At 39.0% G+C, this 21,771-nt stretch overlaps 1 protein-coding gene across 2 annotated transcripts; it reads right to left on the bottom strand.

Annotated features, from left to right (window-relative positions):
* Positions 1–2,608: 2,608 nt before the first annotated feature.
* RPAP3 (RNA polymerase II associated protein 3) lies at positions 2,609–21,604 on the bottom strand. 2 transcript variants are annotated; one of them, XM_079994215.1, is made up of 17 exons: positions 21,492–21,604; positions 19,471–19,678; positions 18,852–18,992; positions 16,925–17,047; positions 16,045–16,172; positions 15,443–15,564; positions 14,384–14,454; positions 14,171–14,296; positions 13,584–13,711; positions 12,127–12,248; positions 11,261–11,331; positions 11,028–11,144; positions 10,232–10,461; positions 7,769–7,973; positions 6,054–6,151; positions 4,481–4,581; positions 2,609–3,212 (listed from the first exon to the last, which is right to left on the bottom strand). In XM_079994215.1, exons 2-17 carry the CDS (start codon positions 19,621–19,623, stop codon positions 3,127–3,129), a joined length of 2,022 nt encoding a protein of 673 aa, XP_079850341.1. In that variant the 5' UTR covers positions 19,624–19,678; positions 21,492–21,604; the 3' UTR covers positions 2,609–3,126. The 2 variants fall into 2 exon arrangements, with proteins under 2 accessions (XP_079850341.1, XP_079850342.1); XM_079994216.1 differs by lacking the exon at positions 21,492–21,604 and adding an exon at positions 21,253–21,271.
* Positions 21,605–21,771: the final 167 nt, after the last annotated feature.

The raw sequence follows: 21,771 nt of genomic DNA, 5'->3' as shown, positions 1-21,771 counted from the left end.
TGTTCCATTCATCACACATCATAAAGGATGCCGTGGAAACACATGTGAAGTTCATAACACTTTGAATTACACAACATCAGCATTCACACACACCCATAGCTGTCAACTTACAGATTTGAAAATAAGGGACCAGCAGCCTCGAAAATAAGGGATCAGCAGCCAAAATAAGGGATTTTCCAAGCACAGGTATGTTCAACTTCTGAGCCCCTCTGAGCCAAAGGCAGAAAGCCCAGCCCAGCAGCCAAACGCAGCTTCAAGCGGTGGTTCCCCACAGCACAGCAACCAGGCAAAGGGGATGCAGCAAGGGAAACCACCGTCACCTCTCCGCTGGGAAGCGCTGAGCAAAGGTGAGTCCCCAGGCAACGCGGCCAATTTGATTGACACAAGGCATGCAAGCTCCACCCCCCAGTCGTTCTTAGACTCCTTATTGGGTGAACAATGCAGCCAAGCAACACAGTTGGAGCCTCCCTCCTCCCTGCCTGGCAGGGAGGGAGGGAGAGGAGCTGTTTCCTTTGAAACCTGGGAAATTTAAGGGACATCATCAATAAGGGACAGCAGCGGGACACAGCGGGACTTTCCCGCCAAATAAGGGACGGTTGACAGCTATGCACACATCAATTCAGGTAGAAGCTGCTTCTCTGTGCTGATATTGCCTACGTCTGATCTGTATGCATGCACAAGTCTGTTTGTGAAGATCACAACTACATTTGGCATTTTGTGGGGTAAGGCAGGGTACACGTTTAATGAATAAACTGGAGGTGGGAAAGAAGAGTGTCAGTAGTGAACTAAGGTATTTTTAGACTCTGAGTTCTAAGCAGTAGTTCCCAAACTAGTTGATGGCTCTGCTCTGCTTCCATGGTCAGAGGCAGTATGAGTCTTTGGTCTCATCAAGAAAGAACAGAGTTGGTGTTTCTTTTTGTTTTGTTTTGTTTTGTTACATTCAAGATCAATTCAGTGATGGAGTTCTGCAGAAGATAACAAGCATAAATTGTCTTTAAAAACCAGACCTCAAGATTATAATATGCCAAGGCAATTGAGTTTAATTACAAACATTCTTGCTGTTTTTATTGCACCTGGATAACTCACAATGGTTTTGGAAGACAGTCAAACCAAACTCTCATTATTGTTTGTCACCAAAGAAAAAAAATACAGTCTATGCAAATCAGAATTTGGGTCTCTCATGACATCTCTTGGAACAGTTCAAATAGAACTAGTGTCCCTATGAACCAAGGGACGAGTAATGTCCTGTTCTCTATTCCAGGGATAGCTTGTCTACTTAAGCATTTACTAAATTATAGGGCTGGCATTTTCAAATATGAATTCATATTTACAGCCAGCCAACATTTAAATGAAACGAACAGCTGTGATTTTGAATATCAAGCCTCTTTTGCTCAATTGAAGAGATAGTTTTATTCAAAAATTCCCAATAATTTGGTCTTAAGTGCTCATTTTTCAGCATTAGTTTAACTGATGCTCATTGTAGCATTTGATACACATGCTGAATAGTCTGAAAATTACTGTACTAGAGGATAAGGTACAGCGTGCAATGTCTACAAAATGGCAATGAAAACAAATTCATTTGTTCTACCTATAAAACCTGTATTCTCTGTGACTTTTTTTTTTAAATGGGCTGTCACTATTTACTTGGTTAACTGCTGCAGGTTTAGAATTTTGAATAACCAGGAAGCCAAACATTGTTTCACAGGGACCAATTTCCATCCAGTTGTTGTCTGATGAATAATGCATATGTTAGGGTCAATGCAAGCCGTTAACAGGCACAGAAACTGCCCATTGTGCAATTAAACAGCAGGAAAGGTCTACTGTTTTAATGCCCCAAATGTTGGTCTCCTAGATGCACACCTGGAGATGTGGGGGAAATGATGAGGATGCTGAAGCAAATGGACTCTCAGCCTGAGTAGTAGCAGGGCTTTTTTCCAGAACCTGCTCCTTTTGGCTGACTTTAGATGGCCAAATGTGTTTTTAAAAGTCTTTGAACTTTGTTACAATTCATTCAGGCTACAATATGTAATGTGCTTTATTTTTAGATTTGAACCTGATTCAAGTGGATAGGTTAGAAATCAATGTAGCAAGACCTTGGTAATTATTTTTTAAATGAGCAGATGTCATAAAACAAATGTGTCAAGAAAAAAATAGTGTGTTTATATAATGCTTTTGTCAAAATGTTTAATTGAAAACTATCTAGGACCACGAATACACCTAACGTTATTGAAGAATATACAGAAATATACATCCTTCATTTGATTCCAGTAACTAACACCAGTAAAATGCAAAATAACCAGTTTTAACCTCTTAGTAAGGGTGGGTGTTTGAAGAGGTAAAAGGGTGATTAACCCATGTGATATATTATATATATATATATATATATATATATATATATATATATATATATTATCAGAAAGAAGATACTGACAATGATTGATGATCCTTAGGGAAAAAATGTTCTTTGTTAGTAACTGAAATGGGGAGAAAGTGAGGCAAGGTGGCAATTGGTTGAAAATAATCAGATTTTCACTCATCTGCACCTGAAAAATCTGACAAGAGGTATAAACATTGAAATTGGTAATCATACACAACAGTTTCAGAATCCTGGAATTAAACATCTGTTTATTGATAAGAACAGAAATACAGAAATATTTTAAAACAGCAAATTAATACGTACAATGCAAAATTTATAAAATATTTTAACAACTCATTGTCAGCTTTGATTCTACAATATGAATAAAGAGGGGGGAAAGCCCAGTTTAAAATAGGTTCCGCCGTGCTAAATCTTATGAGGTACCATGCTAGACCGGAAGACACGCATTTACCTTTTCCACATAAATGCTTCTTTTTCATGGGCTTGGCTCCAAAGCGCAGTGCATGGAGCGGTAAATGTAAAACCAGCCTTTCCTCTCTCTTCCCTATCCAGGAAACTACTATTGAAAGTGTGGAGACTTTCCAAAGAAACATGTGATGTGGCATGGGGAGACCAAACAATCCTCATGTGCAAGGAAGGTACTTGAAATGCTCCTAGATGGAGTCTCACTGATCATCTCAAGGCAAGTGTCTTCCCAAAACGGTGCAGAATCAGCTGTACTTCTATGCAGACACAAAAAGGTATTTGCCTTAAATACCGTATCTTGTCTTGAGCAGTTTAACAGAAGACTTTTTCAATCCTGACTGCTCCAAATGACCAAATAACGAATGTGCAGCTATAAGAAAAAAGAGATTAGTACATTTCTTAAGCCTTTTAATCTGCTCATATATATATTCTCTGCAAGGGACTGCCTGGCAAGTGGCTGGTGAAGAGAAGCGCAGGGCTGTCACAGTCTGGGAGGCTTCAAAATGTTCTTTATCAGCTGCAGGGCAGGCTAACAAAGGCAGAGGTGCAGAGAGGAGAAAAGCAGGTTGTGTGATGCTTTGTTACTTTTTAATCCATTTCTCTGAGTAGTTTACAATGTTGTCCACAGGTATTACTAAAGCTGGGCAAAAGCTAAGAGTAGCAAACAAACAATGCTACAGTATACAGTTGTACCTTGGATTAGAAACGCCCTGGAACTCAGACGTTTTGGCTTCCGAATGCTGCAAACCTGGAACTGATTGTTCTGGTTTGCGAATGTTCTTTTGGAACCTGAATGTCTGACAGCGCTTCCGCAGCTTCTGATTGGCTGCAGGAGCTTCCAGCCTATCAGAAGCTACAATTTAGTATCTTCGGTAAACCACTGTTTTTATTCGCCATGTTGCCAAGTGGGCTGAGAGAGGAGACTATAACAATCATGTAGTTCACTGCTATGGGGGCAGCAGAATTCATTGTTAATACTGCAGGTCAGAGGTGACTGGTTTGGATTTCTAATACCTAATACTGCCCCCCCCCCCATCTCTTAGATTGCAGCAAAGCTAAAACTACTTCCAATTGTCTCACTCTGACCACCTATGAGACCAACTCAGCATTTGTATTCCACAGACTTGCATAAAGACTGGTTGCACTTCTAAAATGTTCTAAACTTAAGAGAAAATAAATTTTGCACATGAAGTAAGACACAGGTTGGAACAGGAACTCCTGCCTCTGATGCAACAATTGTTTTTTAAGCTCCAAAAGAAAGAACTGCAACATTGTACTTTGCGACCCAATTTGCAATATTTTACTTATATTGGGTTGTTAAATATTAGCAGGAGCTTTAAGATTCCTCAGAGAGAGAGAGAAATCCAGTCACTTTCCATTTCCATCTTATACTAACCCAACAGCAGCACCAGAAGCCCAAGCTATCTAATTTTGGTTTTAGGTTTTGCTGGGGTGGGGGAAGCAGGTGATGAAAATTATTTTCTCAGACGATGCTGGATAGAATCTCTTAAAAAAAAAAAAGTGAAACAACACTTTCAGGATTTTGTTGCAGCAACCAAACTGTGCAATTAGCACGCCTATCTCTAAACCTACCAACTACTAGATTCTATTAGTGACCCATGGTTTCATTTTATTTACCTTTTTTCTCTGAATCAGACATAAACATTACTGCCATATCAAATCTTTTTGATTCAGACAGCTTCTGCAGAATTTCCAAGATGAGTGAAGGTTCTTCTTTCCTGTGTGAGAGGGAAACATTAACATACACCTATAAACAACTTCTTTTGATTGGATAATTTCATGACATGTATATGGCATTATCAAACTCAAGTAAAAAGTGAAAAACAGAATGCATGGATAAAATTAGCCAAGTATTAAAACCAATTTATATAACCAAACACTACAACAAGCTATAAATCAGATACGATTGCCAATAATCTGATAATTTTGACATATCCAGAAAAGCAACTTGATGAACTTATGTTCCTATGGGCATCCAAAATAAGAATATTTTGTATACAATATCCTGAAACTGCTCTCGTTTAAGGTGCAACTGTGGTATTTCATTTTGTTCAAAGTAGCATAGCAGCAATCATTTTTGCATAAGAAAAGTTTCCCATGTGAACATCGTTCCAGACTGTTTTCGAGATAATGGATGTATTTTGTGTATTTGCCTCCTACCAACATTACATTAAATTGATAGTCATCTAGTCCTCATTTCCTTGTTTCTGAGGAACTTGATCTTATCTTGCCAGCACTCCTTCAACTCCCCCTTTCTGTGTGTGCAGCATTAATACAGGGTCTTACTAATAATACTAATAGTAATACACATGCTGTGCTTTCTCATAAGCACATCAAAACAACTAAGTCCGTACTGCTCAGTAGTAGGGGACATGCTTTGGTTCTATATGACTCAAAGCTCAGTTCTTGGCATCACCGTTAAAATGATATTTTGAGGCAGGTCAAGATATTCTAGAATACTGATTTCACCTGAAATGACCCACTTTAAGCAGCTGCCTAAGAAAAACTGAGCAAGCATGGTGACAAAGTTCCACAAATTTTAAGTAGCCTTGGTACAGTCATTATCTCTAGCATATACAGAGGATTTGTATAATCTTGTTTTGATCTTCACACTATGCTTCAGAGACATTCTGAGTGTCTTAAGAGCATAGTGCAAAGCCAGGTACTGCATTTCCCATTAACCTGGAACCTGGGCAGAAGGTGCTGACTTTTTGACATTGTGCTGTGCCTCCAAAGTCAACAATGAGATGCTTCCTCTGCACTCAAGTTACATGGATGGATGGATAGATGGGACAGTCTCATGTTAGACTTTGCGCCACTCTTCAGAGGCATGGTATGATGTCAGAATAAGTGAAGGAACAATTGTTAAGGTGCCCATATATTTATTGCCCATTGTATTGTGAGTCAGCTATGGATTTTCATCCAAATATTCTGAAAGGTGTTCCAGCTCTAAGCAACACTTTGCTGCTGATTTTTTTCTTACTTTCCCCAAAATTGCTTTGTAAAATATCATTTCTCTTACAGATTATTCAAGCGACACTAATTCCAAGTACTGGCATATTGCTAGTATCAGGCAGAACAACAAGCAGCCAGAAATATGCTCTGGAAAACAGGAAAATTGCTTTTCAGCCAGGAAATGAGTCCAGCTGTTCAATTTTCCAGCTAAAAATCCATGAACTGAAAAACTTACCCAGTATAAAAATCCTGTAGAATTTTCAAAATTTGGCTAAATACATCTGGATCCAAGGATTTTTGGAACAGATTAGGATAAAGTGAAGGATCAATTTGCTTTGAGAAAAAAACAAAAACAAAGCAGGCATTACACACTATCAGAATTCATTTTCTTGCACAGTGCCTATAGAAACAAAAGCTTGATTGGAAAAAAATCAAATCAATTAAAACGTTTTATTATCCCAGCAGTTTTCAAACTGTTCTAGGGAACAATGGATTTCCTTGGGAGTTTACCATGGTTCTCCAATAAGAGTGATAGTAATGGTGGAACACGGCTCCTTGATGTACAGCTTGCTCCTTTTAATACTGACTGCCCCTCTCCCCATACTGGGCAGCATCAGGGAATGTTGGATTTATTCTCAAGGTCTCTCAGTTCATATGAAGTGACAGTGAGGCTCCCAGGGCCAGTGTGAATGGAATGTGTGGCCTAGAACATGCTGTAAGATCCTGTGACAGTGTACAGAGACTGTGACAGGGGAGACCTAGGATTCACAGTCTGCTGCTTAGCTCGGCAGCAAGCACCTTGGGCCAGATGCTCTCTCTCAGCTTTACCTACTTCAAAGGATTATAATGAAAATCAGGGGGTGGGGAGAAAAGAATCTAAGTTCCTTGGAGGAAGAACAGGATTCAAGGTAATCAACATATGGTCAGAGGATCTTCTACTGTCCTGCTGATGTGGAAAGAGTTCTCTGAAGGTTAAGGGTTTTAAGACTCCTATACCACAGATAGCTCTACAAGTATATGCAGTTTAATAAGAACTTTCAATACTACAGCTGATGCATGCAATGCTACAGATAGGATTTCTTATGTAACTTGGGGAAATTTCGTCTTTCCCCTCCAAAAGTACCTCTGATTATATAGAGACACACACACACACACACGGAGAGAGAGAGAGAGAGAGAAAGACAGAGAGAGAGAGAGAGAGAGAGAGAGAGAGAGAGAGAGACATAGAGATATTACCCAGGCATGCACATTGCCAGCAAACATCAGCAGAAGAGAGCAGAGCAGGGGCTGAGTTTGGTTGAACGAAAGGAGGCAGGTGACTTCCTGCTTCCTTTCAGTCCAAGATCGCTAAGTGGAAGATGGGTGTCCAACTAAATACTACCCAAATCCATTTTAAGGAACTGCAGGAGCTTCAAGGGCTGTAGCACAAGGGCTACAGAGACTCACAGGGGAAAGGGAACATGCTTGGTTCTAATACTTACAGTGGAAGGTTGAGTCCTGAAGCCAAGTGCAGTGTCAGCACTCAAATGAAGCACCTATGATGGTTTTAGGGCTGCTGGTGAAGGAGAGGAAGACCACTCCAAATCCCTAAATAAACATGGGGCTGCACAGCCAGCACTGGAGCTCCCCGTCCTCTTGCTATTATCCCCCCAAAAACCTGTATGGGACGCCCCACACGGGACACAATGGAATTGGCTTTGGAGACAGCTGCAACCTCTTTGCATGAACTGACTGAGACAGTGAGGCTGCTCAACACGTCCCTGAAGCTTCAATAGGAAAAACTTACCCCAAAGGTACTATTCATGGGTAACAACAACAAATATGTAATGAAATAAACTAAATAAATCACAAGTTGGAAATTGCTTTACCCTAAAGGAAGGTGTTAAGATAGACTGCACTGTAAAGTTACACAACTTGGTAGAAGCCATACTTAGCCATGAAGAAGCTTACCTTCAAGTACGCGTATAATTGATCTGGGTAACCTTTTAATTTTCTGAAATCTGATTCCAGCTGAAAAGAATTCACAGGAACTGGAGGCACAGGGAATGTAAATGTGGGGAGAAGTGTTTGTTTTTCTGTCTTAGCTGGTTTTTTCATATCACAAGACTGAGATGTAGATGATGGTTTCTCTTTCACAGTGCTTTTGCTGACAGGTCTAAAACATTTAAGGCAGACATGAAGTGGATGATTACCTAGCCTCTATTTGGAGACAGGTTTTACAAAACACGGTTATATTTATTCAAACCAGTCTTCAAAACTGGTTCCAGAGTGATTCACACAATTAAAGGGTCCCATCAATACGACACATGTTAACAACAATTGGCAGACAAAACAGAACTATCAGCAAAACATTTAAAATTCCTAAAACTTAAATGCCAAAGTGAACAGAAAGATTTTCTTGCACCTGAAACCTAAAAGAGAACATCAGCACCAAGTGAGCCTCCTTACAGAAGGTATGTCAAAAACGGTGTGTCAAAACTGAGAAGGCCCTCTCTCTGGTTGTCATTTTTCTCAACTTTGACAGAGAGGGAAGAATAGGAAGGGCCTCTCTCAGCTGTTGATCTGAGAGTCCAAGCTATGGAGAAGGAACTGATTCTGATACTTGGTCCCAACCCATTTATGACTCCCTGATTTAGAGTACAGGACTCTGTTGAAGTAGTAATTGATCTCTCTGAGTTTGTGCAGGAGTCCCAAGAAAGCCTGACTAAAATGAAAAGGAAACATTATAGCAATTCCTGATTCAACGTATGTAATTTTTACATAGTCCAAGCAGGTGTGCACTTACACAGTGGAACTTTGTCTCCTCCCACACCAGCCCTCTGCTGCCCCCCAAAAGAAAAGTGGATCTGGAAGATTGGGGGACCCTCTGGACATATTTGGGGGGCACATAGAGGACTGCAGATAGGAGATGATAAATTTCAAGTTCCACTCTGCAAGTGCATTACCATTGCGTAAGATGGAGAACATAACTGGATGTCACCTTGAAGCTGCACCTGGCCGTTCATCACCAGGTTAAAAGAAAACAAAAAATCCAGAATGGTGGTAGAGACTCCCCTTAACAGATCAGAATCTGTTCTAGTAAAGGACAGGGTCAGGATAAGACCTAATGTAAGATTCAGTCTATGTCAATCATGCAAAAAGCTTGCATATAATCGATATATGTGCATGATTGGTGACACTTCATTGGATGTTGTCAGAATGAATTCTGTTCCAGCACTAATCCCCACTAAGTAGATTGCGTAGAAAACTGCACAATCTTGTTCAACGTACATTTTCAAAGCCTAATCTTGCAAACAATAGCAACAATATTTGAATACATGATGAAGACTATATACATCAACAGTACTACTTACACTTGATCTGACATACATTTTAGATTTACTTGCAATGTTTAAAGGGTAAAAATGCTTCAACAATTGTGCAACAAAGTTGGTTATGAATATAAAAGTTCAGAACTAGAGATTTACTTAATACCAAATGCTAATGCACCAAATATTTAACGGTACATTTAATTTGTTGAGGGAAAAAGTGGTAAGAAACAACAATTCTTTAAGCCCATAGTGTTCTGAATATTATAAACATCAAAAGGGATTTTCACAACTAGAAAAGTAAAGCCTTTCCCTATAATTTCATAATGTGAAAGGGGAAAAAAATGTCAATTGTACAAACCCTCTCAACACTGATTACAGTGTAGCCATTTGCTCTCCTGTAATTTATCTGTCATTCTATTTGGCATATATTCAAGGGTTGGAACTTTGCTACAAGAATAAAATGTTTACTGTATACCATATATAGCAGGCATGTCCAAAGTCCATTTTGGGGGCCTCATCCGGCCCACACAGTTTATTTCCTGGGGTAAAATCCTAAAAAAAACCTCAGCAACTTCAATCCTAATATAAGTTCAACAACCCCAGACCTAAAACAATCAACAACTGCAATCCTTAAAAAAAGCTCAATAACTTTGGGGTTGGCCCTTTCAAATCTGCCCCTCTTTGAAAGAAGTTTGGACACCACTGAATACAGTATAGTGTTTCCTAAAATATATGAGGGGAAAGTTATAAACTCTTCTATTTGTGTACTTACATAACATGTATTAGACCTGAAAAAACAGCCTTGTAGTTTTACTTTTAAGATTCATTCAAAAGGACATACACACTGTTAAGCCACCATGGTTTTTAGCATCAACTGTCTTGAGCTAAAATTATCCTAACCTATATGTAACTAAAAGAGCTGATAAAAATCATTACCAAAGTTCCCATTTGTTTATTCCGTTCATAAGGCCTCCGACCCCCATTACAATATGGGTCAATTCACAACTCATAGTAAGCTAATAGTTAATAGTTTATTGTGAACACATTTGTTTGGAGCAAAACAAACCGCTAGTTCATATTTAATACTAAAATCAGTACTTACTCTATGGTTACAGAATCTCCGATTTCTTCTATTTTCAACAGCTTTGCTTTGGGAGTATCAGCTGAAGAAGAAAAATCATCTTTGCTTGGATTCTTTGCAGATGCTGAGGTATTTGTTGCTTCTACACTTGCAGAAACAGACTGATTAGGTTGCGGATTGGGGGTAGCCACCAAATTTGTGGGCAGAATCTCACCATCCACTTCTTCAATGATTACTCTTCTCAAGGGTTTCTAAACAGAACAGAACCATGCAGGGAGTTGGTTACAGAGGTTTTAACAACTGGGTGCATTCTCAAAGAGTACCTGTGCCTGTCATAGCAAATATGAAAATCCCGATACTAAGAAGTTGTTTGTGGCATAAAACTTTTGTAGGCAATCACAGGAAGACACACTCACCCTTTTAGTACACACACACACACACAGCAATAGAATCTGCCTCCTATCAATTGATCTCACCCCAAATGTGTATGGCAGTATTTACAAGACCACACCTTCTAATATATATATATTTTAAATTCTCTTTGTATCTTCCTCTCTTATGCCACTAGACAGAGATATGGCTCTCCATTCAGATTCATGTAAACTACTTAAGATGCACTTTTCTCTCCTTCCACACCTCTACCCTTTGTGGAAATTTCTCTTGATTTCATACCAGCAAACATTCTGCCTGTAACTTCCCTTCCTGAACAAACTGATCCTCTTCTTTACAACACTTCAAGCCCACACAAGTTTGCCCTGCTCACACTAACCTTATCCTCAGGGTAAAAACACCTGATACCCTCATCATTTGTACTTACTTTTGATCTAAGATGCAAGGGTTTATCAATGGGTTTCACTAGATTTTGTGCTTCTGTTTCCTTTTGTGATAGTCCAGGACATTCCGTGCCCGTCCACAGCCCTTTTGCAATTGATTCCTTTAAAAGATTAGTAAATAACCATCCAGGAAAATCGGAATGATTTATAACTCAGAAAAATACTCAAAGTAATTTAAGGAAGTAACTGGGGAGATACCGAAATACAACACACTTACATTCTTAAGTTTCATTATTTCATTTACTGCTTGCTTATTTCCAGGTTCCAGCTTCAAAACGGTTTCAAAATCTGATGAATTTACATCAAGAAACACCAATTTAATGTAATGTAACGATAATTAGTTTTAACACTTAATTTACACATATTTATCTGCAATTGTTAAGACATGATCCATTATCAAACGTTAACCATTTGGAAGTCCCACTGAATCAAACTAGTCTCCCAAAGACGACTTTCCCCACTATAATAAATGTGATTTCCATGACTCTGGCATGCTCAAGTATCTAATTATTAATGAACTACTGAAATGCAATAACAGTAACTAATGGTCATTCTTTTTTAAAATGTAAGCTACCGTGAATGAAATTTTGCACTCAGAGCAATAGCGAGGAAATGGGAGCGAAGCAATTTTCATGCTCTCTTTCAGTGCAAAATAGCTTTACTTCTTTCGAATCAGCAGTACCAGCCTTGACTCCAATGAAGCAGGATGCAAGGCCCAATTTCAAATACCAAATTGATTAGATTCTCAATTAGCAATTTAGACAGGGTCCAGATTCTGCCACATCGCCTTCAGCGCGAGAGTCTCCTTATGGAAATAAAAGTAAGTTTCAGTGCTATTCCCTGGGCAAAGGTTAAGTGGGTAGGAACACATCCATGCGCCCCCTTACAGTGGCCCAACTATATCAGGCAAACGTGGTAGCTCAGAAAATCTAGATGTTAAAAAAACCCAGTTACTTTCTGCCCAAGCTTTGCTGCTATCATACTGGATTGCTGTTGGTGCACTGGGGCTGTTGCACTGAGAAATTACAACCGAGCAAAAACTTCATCAAAAGATAACAAGCACACATCCATTAAAAATCCCACCTTCCATAGCTTCTTTTAGCTTTCCCAGTGCAGCTCTCGCTGTCCCTCTTCTGGCATAAGCTTTTGAGTAGGAGGAATCTAGCAATACAGCTTGAGTACAATCTTCCTCTGCCTCTTCATATCTCATCAGGAGAAAACATTTAAAAGGATTACTTAGTAGTGCAGATCCCATCAGATATTGTTTCTTACAGTCTACAGCAGTACCTTGGGTTAAGTACTTAATTCGTTCCAGAGGTTGGTTCTTAACCTGAAACTGTTCTTAACCTGAAGCACCACTTTAGCTAATGGGGCCTCCTGCTGCCGCTGCACCGCCAGAGCACGATTTCTGTTCTCATCCTGAAGCAAAGTTCTTAATCCAAGGTTCTATTTCTGGGTTAGCGGAGTCTGTAACCTGAAGCGTCTGTAACCCGAGGTACCACTGTACAGTCACTCCAACAAATTCTGACCAAAGTTTGCATATTTATGTCACATATGAGCAAATATGAGAATTATATGCTACTAGAAGCTGTGTAATTCCATCTCTAGAGCTGAACAGACCTTTCTCAATATGATTACATTAAAGAAGTGATTGGATTAAAAAACCAGTATGTTGCCTAAATTTAAACTTTATGTTACTGTTATTTGGAAAGTTCAAAAACATTTAGTTGAATATGTTACAAAGAGTATCAACTTATAGCAGAGTTGCTCTCTGGACTTGACAATGTAACAGCTACAGTCCCAATCTGAACCTGAATAACTTCTCTAAAGCAGAGCTTTCCAAACTTTTAATGTTGATGACACACTTTTAATGTTGATGACACACTTTTTAGACATGCATCATTTCACGATAGAGTAATTCAATTTTACTAGCAAACCGGAGGTTAAACTAACCCCTTTCCAGCCCCAGTAGGAGTGAGTGGAGCGTTCACGTGACACACCTACACACTGCAGCTGACACACTAATGTGTTGTGACACAGTTTGGAAAGCTCTGCTCTAAAGGAATACTTTATTCTACTTCACTGGTTGAATATTAAAACTTGATGAATAAAATGCAATGAGAATGGGTGAGGAGATCGTAGCTCTGAATTCCTCCATTAAGTCATTCTTGTAACATATGAAAGTAGTGCTTACATTAGCTACTTGCTTATGTACACAAGTTTTAATTTCACACAAAAAAACATTTTCAGATTAGTTCGGTGAAGTGCAAAACAGCATTAGACCAACCCAAGCTATGACATAATCTCCACTATGGGAACAAAATGTTCTTATGGGAACAAAATGTTGTGTTGTACTGTTTATTGGTGTGTTATATGAACATTAATTAAGATTGTTTTTTAATAGATACTGATTAGAGTGCAATTAGCAAAAAGCTTTGCTTATGAATATGTATTTTAAAAAAGATTTCAAAAGACAGAATTGATTTAAATGCTAAAAAAATACGCAGATCATGCGGAATTGCAAGTTCAAGAGCACACACTTTTGAATTTTCAGGTAGGCCATAGCTCTGTTGGCTGGAAGAAGCGCATTGGTGCCATCTGCTGCTATTCCACGTGTGTAGCATTCTATTGCTATTTCATATTTCCCTTCTTTGAAATAGCCATTTCCCTGTGATATTTGGGGAAGAGAAACAGTGTATACATCAACAATTGCATCTTCATACAAGTGAGCAACACTTCAAAAATTAAGGCTTTATTCAATATCTCACACACTCCTACATGTGAAAGAAGGGAATAGAAGTAGTGATAGGGTACGCTTTTTCAGACAGCAATGCAGATTTCAGAATGTCTGGCATATGGCAACACAATACAATCATATAGCAGCTGGGCCAGGGCTGGAACTACATCAGAATAATGTAAATCTAGCGTTTTAACACTTGGTCGCTTTAAAGAAACCACACAACTAACTAAACACTAGACACTAATTCCATTTGTCACAGACGTGGGTTCCAGTTCTGCATGGTGCAGAACTGTGCAAAAAGGCTTCCACAATGCAATGAATTCTGAACCACTATAATATTCCACCACAACTCCCACAACTATCTTAAACATTATATGTTCTATTTACCAAATCTTTTTCTGCCATAGCCTTTTGCTTTAGCTGTTCCGCCTCAGTTTGTTTCTGTTCTGTTATTTCAATGTTGGTAAAGACATCTGGTTCTTCAGTTTGGAAGCCTTCTTTCGACAGGAGAGCCTAATATAAGACATAAGATATGCAAAACATTTATAATACATAGCAAAAAATAAAATCATGTTCTTTGGGTTAATTTAAATTATTTACCTGTTTGATTTTCCTAAGTTCAGTTTTTGCTTCAAAGTTTTCTGAATCCAACTCCAAAACCTTTTCGTAATCTGACAGCAGGACATGAAAATGTACATTAATAGGGTGAAAAGCGCAAACCTTTAGGAATAATGTAAGCTACGGCTTGCTAATCGTATCAGCAGTGCTTCCTGTATAGGAAATGCACTGGCATACCTCACTTTAAAAGCAAAACAAGTAAGTAAATAGTTCTCAAAGTAACCTCCCAAAATTTAATAGCATTATTACCCAACTACATAAACTAGAAGATAACACCAAACACATTTATATTTCATCAATAGGTATCACAGTCTCTAGACTTCATTTTGAGGGAAGACGGAAAACAGATCTCATCACATTTCAGAAAACTGTTATTCTCCAACAGTTTGTAATTATGTTTCACCCTGGGCGATTTTCAACTTCAGCAAACATGAATCTAAGACAATATTGTTAATTTTACAGAATCAGGGGCATGTAAATATGAAAATATTTAACCAAAATTAACTGCAGATGGAGTAAAGTTCAATGAAAATCTGCAAAATGACCTTTTTAAAAGAAGTCATTTCTCCAATGTAATTTTTTTTTACAGACACTAAAGAAGGGGAACAAATATAAGAAGTCTCTTCTAAGATTGTACAAACCAATAATGTCCAATGACATTTGAGATACAGCATATTTTACTTAAAATTAATAATATATGGTTGTTTCCCAGAATCTTGTTCAATTGAGAAGTTTCTCAGGATGCTGTATACATTAATTAATTGGCTGAACTCTTCTATGAATGCTTCAGAGGCAGGGCAAATTGAATAATTAATGCTGAAATTGGTATATGGCCAAACCACTAGGTCAATCCATAAACCAGAAAGTTATTTATCTAGAGCAGGTCCTATTTATCTAGCGCATATGTTGCTGAACTACAACTCCCATCAGCCCCAGCAAGCATGGTTAATGGCTAGGATGAAATGAGTTGTGGCTGAGCAATGTCTTTGAGAGCCAAAACGAATGAATATAAAACATACAGAAACAGAAAATCCAACATACCTTCCTTAGCACCGTCAAAATTTTGCAAAGCAAAGCGAGCTGCTCCTCTTCTGGCATAAGCCTTTGTATAATTTTTGTTTAGGGCAAGTGCTAAGTTACAATCAGATTCAGCCACAGAATACCTGCAACAATATTGTAGGTTTGTCATCCCAAATGCATGTTCCTTAAAAGCATGCAAACAGAAACCCATGCAATTCACAGAAATGTGGGTATGAACATTTCTAAAGTTGCACAGGTGCTGAATTGGGCAAGACTGTCAGCTATATTATACCCTTCAGTATATTCTGTCCCCCACTGTCTGACAGGGCAGACACAGCATGCGACTCCGATGTTTCCTACCACCCCCTTCAAGGAGTCAATGCTCATAAAATGGGACCACTTCAGAAATGTTTGCCTCTGCACTTTCAGGATGCTGAGCATCAATACCAGCTTTTGATAAGGTACTAATTTCCCATTTTCTTTGTTAATTAATGAAATGGCAAACTGAAATGGTTGAGCATTGACAGGTTTAAAACCAAAACAAGGCTACTGAAAAAGAAGAGAGGGGGAGCTGAATGCTTAAAGAAATCCTGAAATACCAAAGTATCCAAAACAAGCCTTACTTTTTCAGTCGAAAAAAAGCAGATGATCTGTTTGTGGGCAAAACAGGATTGTAAGGATCTGCATTCATTCCTTTTGTGTAACATTCAATTGCAGCATCATAATTTCCTTGCTTAAAATAATTATTACCCTGTTAAACAAAATATAGTGATCAGTCATGTGAATATACTTCAAACTGATTCCCCTCCCCAAAATGTTACTTTTCTTGCATCTTGGGAATTGTGTTTGCCAGCTTTCAGGATTTTGTGGCCCATGTTCAACCCTATTCAGATGGAACCCTTGAAAAAGACCTCAGCAAGACTCACTTGCATCCTAACCTACACCATGGCTTATTTTGAAGATAAAATGAGGAAAGGAATATAAATGCAAATAAATAATATAATAAAATTTTGGGAAGATGGCACATATTCATAATCTCTCTAGCCCCAATTCACACTTCTGTTTATAAATGACTTCCGTAACCACAAATTCTAGCAGTTTTCAGACCTCACTTTCAATCACACAACCTGCACTGGGAGATAAGAGTTGAGCAGGACGGAAGAGTGTGACTGTCACCAATTTTCCAAAACATCTATAGCTTTTACTAGGTTGGGTTTCCTTCTTCTTGTTGTTTTTACAGAAAATAGAACATGATTTAGAGTAAGTAAATACCACAATTCAGAACTGCCTAATGCAAGAAGATCATCAATATAACAAAAGAAGATCAAATCACCATGCTGCCCATAACACGTCTTAAAATAATTAGATAAGGAATGAGTCATGGTAAAATATCCAAAAATGTCTGGAGTTAATCTCTTGGTTTCAAGGTTTAATCTGAAGGTGCATCCTAAAGGGTGTTAGGAGAAAACAAAAGTGTCTCTCATTCTGAAAGACCAAAATAACCTTTTCTTTCTCAGCAAGAGCCTTTTCTGTGTCTATGTGTATTCCATCTTCTTCAGAATCTGATTCTAGAGACACTGAATCATGGGTGCTATCTTCCTTATCAAGTTCTTCAAGTATCTTATCCTGAAATGACACACATTTGAAGAAAATTACAAATTAAAAAAATTAAAGGGTGAATAAACAAAGTAGTAAAAAACAGTGAATGTCTCATTAAATATTAGTTATATCACTAACATTCATCCACGTATTTCACCCAACTCCTATCCAACCAGCTAAAGCAAACTGTCTTTTCACTTTTTAAATAAAGATTTCCGTTATCAGAGCTAAAGTAATATCACAAAATGGAGTAACTGCTTCTGAAAGTAAAACTTTTCTGCCCAAAGCCATTTCAGAAGGAATGTTAGAAATGAATTTCTGGGAAGTATTTTTTTGAAATTCCACTTTGGAGTGGACAAGGTCATCCGTCATTATCAGCCTTCATGGACTGATAAGGGAGAGAGCTTTGAGCACTTGTTTATACAGCTGGGTTTTGGCTCTAGAGCTCAAGTTACAGCATTTTAGAAATGCTCCCTTGGAAAAGGGAAAAAGTGGAAACCCATTCCTTCAAATTAAGCCTGAATACTTAAGCTAATTTAGTTCTACTGACTGTTTTATAATTGACAGCCTGTTTATACATACACTGAATGAGGTGGTAGAATTTGGGTCTGTACCACTTCAGAGTGCGGGAAAAGGAGTGATGTCATATTTTGGGTTACTTCCCCATATTAAAAACTTACTTTAGCCTCTCCACAATGTGCTCACTAAATGTGAAATAAATGCTTTACATGAAAGCAGACCACCCCCCCAACACACCCACCCTTCCTGAAGTCTGTAGCGTCGCATGTTACAACTAGAAATCTACAACATTTTTCTACAGTATATAGAATGCCCTAAGACAACCCAGAAATACATTTTCTTGTGACTAAATCTGCCTTTGGTGAAATTTACTTTAGCTAAAATCTTAGGCTAGGGTACAAGAATGTAATCTGGACAACGGTGCTCCTGTGCAACATTTATTCGTTTTAACTGGATAAGCACAGATCAGAAATGTTAATTCATCTATGTCCATCTTAATTATCTCATGAATTAGACTACAGTCTAATAAAACATACAGACAATATGTTTCACCAATAAACTGTAATATTCTTTAGTTGAACCTTCGGAGGTATTTGAGTTTTCTTTCAGTGCTGGCTAGTCACGGTAACCCATGCTCTAGTGACCTCCCATTTGGATTACTGCAATGCACTCGTTATGGGGCTACCCTTGAAAAGGGTCCAGAAGCTACAGCTAGTGATGGATATTACTGCCAGATTATTGACTGAGGCAGTAAGATGGGATCACCTATCCTAAAAGCTCTGCACTGGCCACTTGTATAATACCAGACGTGATTCAAAGTAGTGATGGATTACAGATCTTGGGGCTCTGCTTGAGGTCCCCAACAATATTTAGGATGAAGAGATGTGCAGAAGGGAATTCGCTATGGTAGGTCCCTGAATCTGGAATGATTTTTCCAATGTTTCCCATTGATGGCCTTCAGATACCAAATGAAAACAGTTATCTTTGCCTTGACCTTTCCAGTTTTACAAATAAGAGGTGTTCTATTGAGCAACACATGTATTTCCGTTTTAAATAATTTGCTACAAGTTTTTTTTTAAAAATTGTATATATGTTTTATGGTTCTTTTATCATTATTTTGTTCACATCGTTGCTGTACATTGCCCTGGACTCTTCCTAAGTAAGAGAAAGGTGTAAATTTTTAAAAAAATGATGTTTGAATTTGTAATTGTATTTTTTAAATTTCATAGCATGCTTTAATGTTACATACTTAAATCCCACAAAACAAAACACTGTATTTTTCCTAGCTTTTTAATAACTAGATTCAGCTTACCACATCAAGCTTCCCCCATGCCTCATAATCGTAAGATTTTATCTTATTCTTTTTATTTTCTTCAGTAGTTTTCTTAGAGATGGCTTTAACTTTGTTTTTCTTCCTTTTCTTATAAGCTTCATTTCGAATTGGTGGTAAATCCTAAATATCAGAAAAGGTTGTTATTCCGTATCAGAAAACTTAATAAATAAATTGATTTGCCCTTTTCTACTTCCCACAGTACACAAGCAGATTTATTGGCCATTGATGAGGATGCATATTCCCAAATGCACTGATGGAAGACTCATCCAGGTGTGAATGGCAAGGGAGCTGCTTAAGCTGGGGAAACAATTGCAATATTACATATGATTCTATCTTGAAAAGAATGACACTATGCATCATTGTTTGTTGAAAGTTAGGACCTAAATGTTTCAGAGTTTACAAAGAGTCTCCTTTTGCTTTGTAAAAGAGGAAACCTAAGTATATGACTTCCCGCCAAACAAACATGCTAAGCACAAAATGGCAAAAACTACATCAGTAATACAAGTGATTTATTTGTAGTTTCACTTGAAATTTAAAAAGGACATATTTCTACTTGTAAGCATCCCTGTCAATCCTAGTATCAGATAACTGAATTTACCTTGACTGGAACTCCACTCTGTTGCCGTAAATTGCAATCCTTTTCTTTAATATCCTTTTCCCAATTTTCTAATTCTTTCACAAAATCTTGCAACTCTTCTGCATTTTGTCTTATTTGCATCTGTAACTCTATTGCTTTATTTGGTGAAGTCATTTGGTACTTAAAAGGTTTTGGGAAATGTCAGGCTACTAACAAACATTTGCAGATACTAGATTAAGGAAAGAAAAAAAGAGAAAAGTGCTTGAGTACTGAAATAAGCAACATCATCTGATGATATGATAAATTTAGTGGGGAAAAGTAGGCTACTATCATTCTAAAAGCCCCTTACTAAAAAAATAATGAAACTAGACTGAATTATACAGAGCCACAGGAAATTAGACCATTAAACATATGCCCAGTCCACTAACATGCAAAGTTGGGGTGTGTGTCTTATTTTCACAATAAAACCATCATGTACTAAACCCACCCCTCTATTGCATTGCACCTTACATTTGTTGAGTACTCCACATACTTTTCTTCTTTCTTAAACTACAAATGGTGAAAACTGCCAGAAGCCCCTTAAAATACCAACACCAATGAATTTTCAGTGCCAATTAAAAACCAACCTATGCTACCAAGGGTGGGGGATGTCAACCATCTGGCCGGATTTTGATCCATAATTATTGCTGCGACTTTATTGTCCTTATTATTATTATTATTGTTATTATTATTATTACAATCACCATCATCATTTGTATACTGCCCTATAATATACCCTATACCCACAGGTTCCATTTATTTACTTTTTTTGCTCATAGTTGTTTTGGCCAGAGTTTATAGTGATGTATCATTTCAACGAGGGACGTGGGTGGCGCTGCGGGTTAAACCACAGAGCCTAGGACTTGCTGATAAGAAGGTCGGCGGTTCGAATCCCAGCGATGGGGTGAGCTCCTGTTGTTCGGTCCCTGCTCCTGCCAACCTAGCAGTTCGAAAGCACGTCAAAGTGCAAGTAGATAAATAGGTACCGCTCCGGCGGGAAGGTAAACGGCGTTTCAGTGAGCTGCTCTGGTTCGCCAGAAGTGGCTTAGTCATGCTGGCCACATGACCCGGAAAAACTGTCCGCGGACAAACGCCGGCTCCCTCAGCCTATAGAGCGAGATGAGCACCGCAACCCCAGAGTCGGTCACAACTGGACCTAATGGTCAGGGATCCCTTTACTGTACCTTTTATCATTTCAATGAAGGATGGGGCAGAAATGTTTCAATAAATAAATAAATAAATAACAAAATGAATCATTGCACAGTGGCAAGGGATTGCTTTCTCTGCAGAGGCTCACCTGGTGCCATTGCTATGTATCTTCAGCTGCCAGCCAAAAACACAGTTTTTAAAGCAGGCAACTTTAGCTTTTAACGACCTATATGGACTTTTGGAGTGGGAAGGAAGTTTTAATGTATACACTCCCTGGCTTTAATGCATGCATGGTTTTCTTTTTGGATAAGCTCCTCTGGCAAAACAGTGCCCAACAAGTAAATTACCCTGTAAATAGTGCCCTTGGACCAAACTTTTCTTTTCTTTTTCAAACTGCAGAGGTCTGACCACTCCACCCCCACCCCTCCTGCTGTATACAGGAATAGAACAGACACGTGTTCAGAGACACGTAACAGTTCGTTCTTCAGCAACAGCGCTTGGACAGACTTGGAGGCGATGTTCCCCTCACTAAATTCAAGGCGAAGTTCGTTATAAAGATACGACAGCTACGCGTAAGACGACGGGAGTCTGACAGAAACCTCCCTGGGAAATTACCTCCGAGTCAAACCGAAGAGTGAACGTGAGAATGGCGCAATCTTGTTTGGTGTGTCTCCCCCCCCCCGCCCCCCGCCCCGGTTTCAAGGGGGCTCTCGAAGGCCTCGGGCCTCAGACTGCCAAAGGGGAGCCTTCCCCGGCCCAGAGTCCCCGCCACCCTCGCCGCTGGCCGGCCCCGAGACTCCCTCCCTCAGGCAGCCGCCCCACCTGTCAATCGACGGCGCCCGCAGCCTCCTCACCTGCGCGGACTTTGGTCCCGCCTTTTCGCGCTCCCCAGCCGTCACTCCGCGGGCCGAGCGCCGCGCTCCTTTCCCAGAATCCCGCGCGCCACAGAGCAGTGACGTAAAACTCCCCTTGCGAAAAAAGGTAGTTCTGTGGTTACCATAGAAAGGACCCTCGGCCTTATCTGGCGCCTGCGCAGTTTAGTTTGCCTGCTGCCTCTAGTGCCATGGATACCGTCTGATTCCCCTCCCCTCTTCATTTCCGCCTTTCCGCCCTCTCCTCGCTTCGTTCGGTGAT

Source organism: Podarcis cretensis (assembly GCF_951804945.1).
Source record: "Podarcis cretensis genome assembly, chromosome: 10".
Lineage (NCBI taxonomy): Eukaryota > Metazoa > Chordata > Lepidosauria > Squamata > Lacertidae > Podarcis > Podarcis cretensis.
The sequence above is the reverse complement of the archived record's forward strand: the minus strand, read 5'-3'. Positions and strand labels throughout refer to the sequence as shown.

What these genes read in the sequence shown, in the direction of transcription:
- RPAP3 (XM_079994215.1), bottom strand. Translation starts at nt 19,623, where the DNA reads ATGACTTCACCAAATAAAGCAATAGAGTTACAGATGCAAATAAGACAA. An exon ending in CATGGGGGAAGCTTGATGTG is followed by an intron (nt 17,048 to 18,851) that starts GTAAGCTGAATC and finishes GTGTCATTTCAG; the next exon opens with GATAAGATACTTGAAGAACT. An exon ending in GGAGATTCTGTAACCATAGA is followed by an intron (nt 7,974 to 10,231) that starts GTAAGTACTGAT and finishes TAAATGTTTTAG; the next exon opens with ACCTGTCAGCAAAAGCACTG.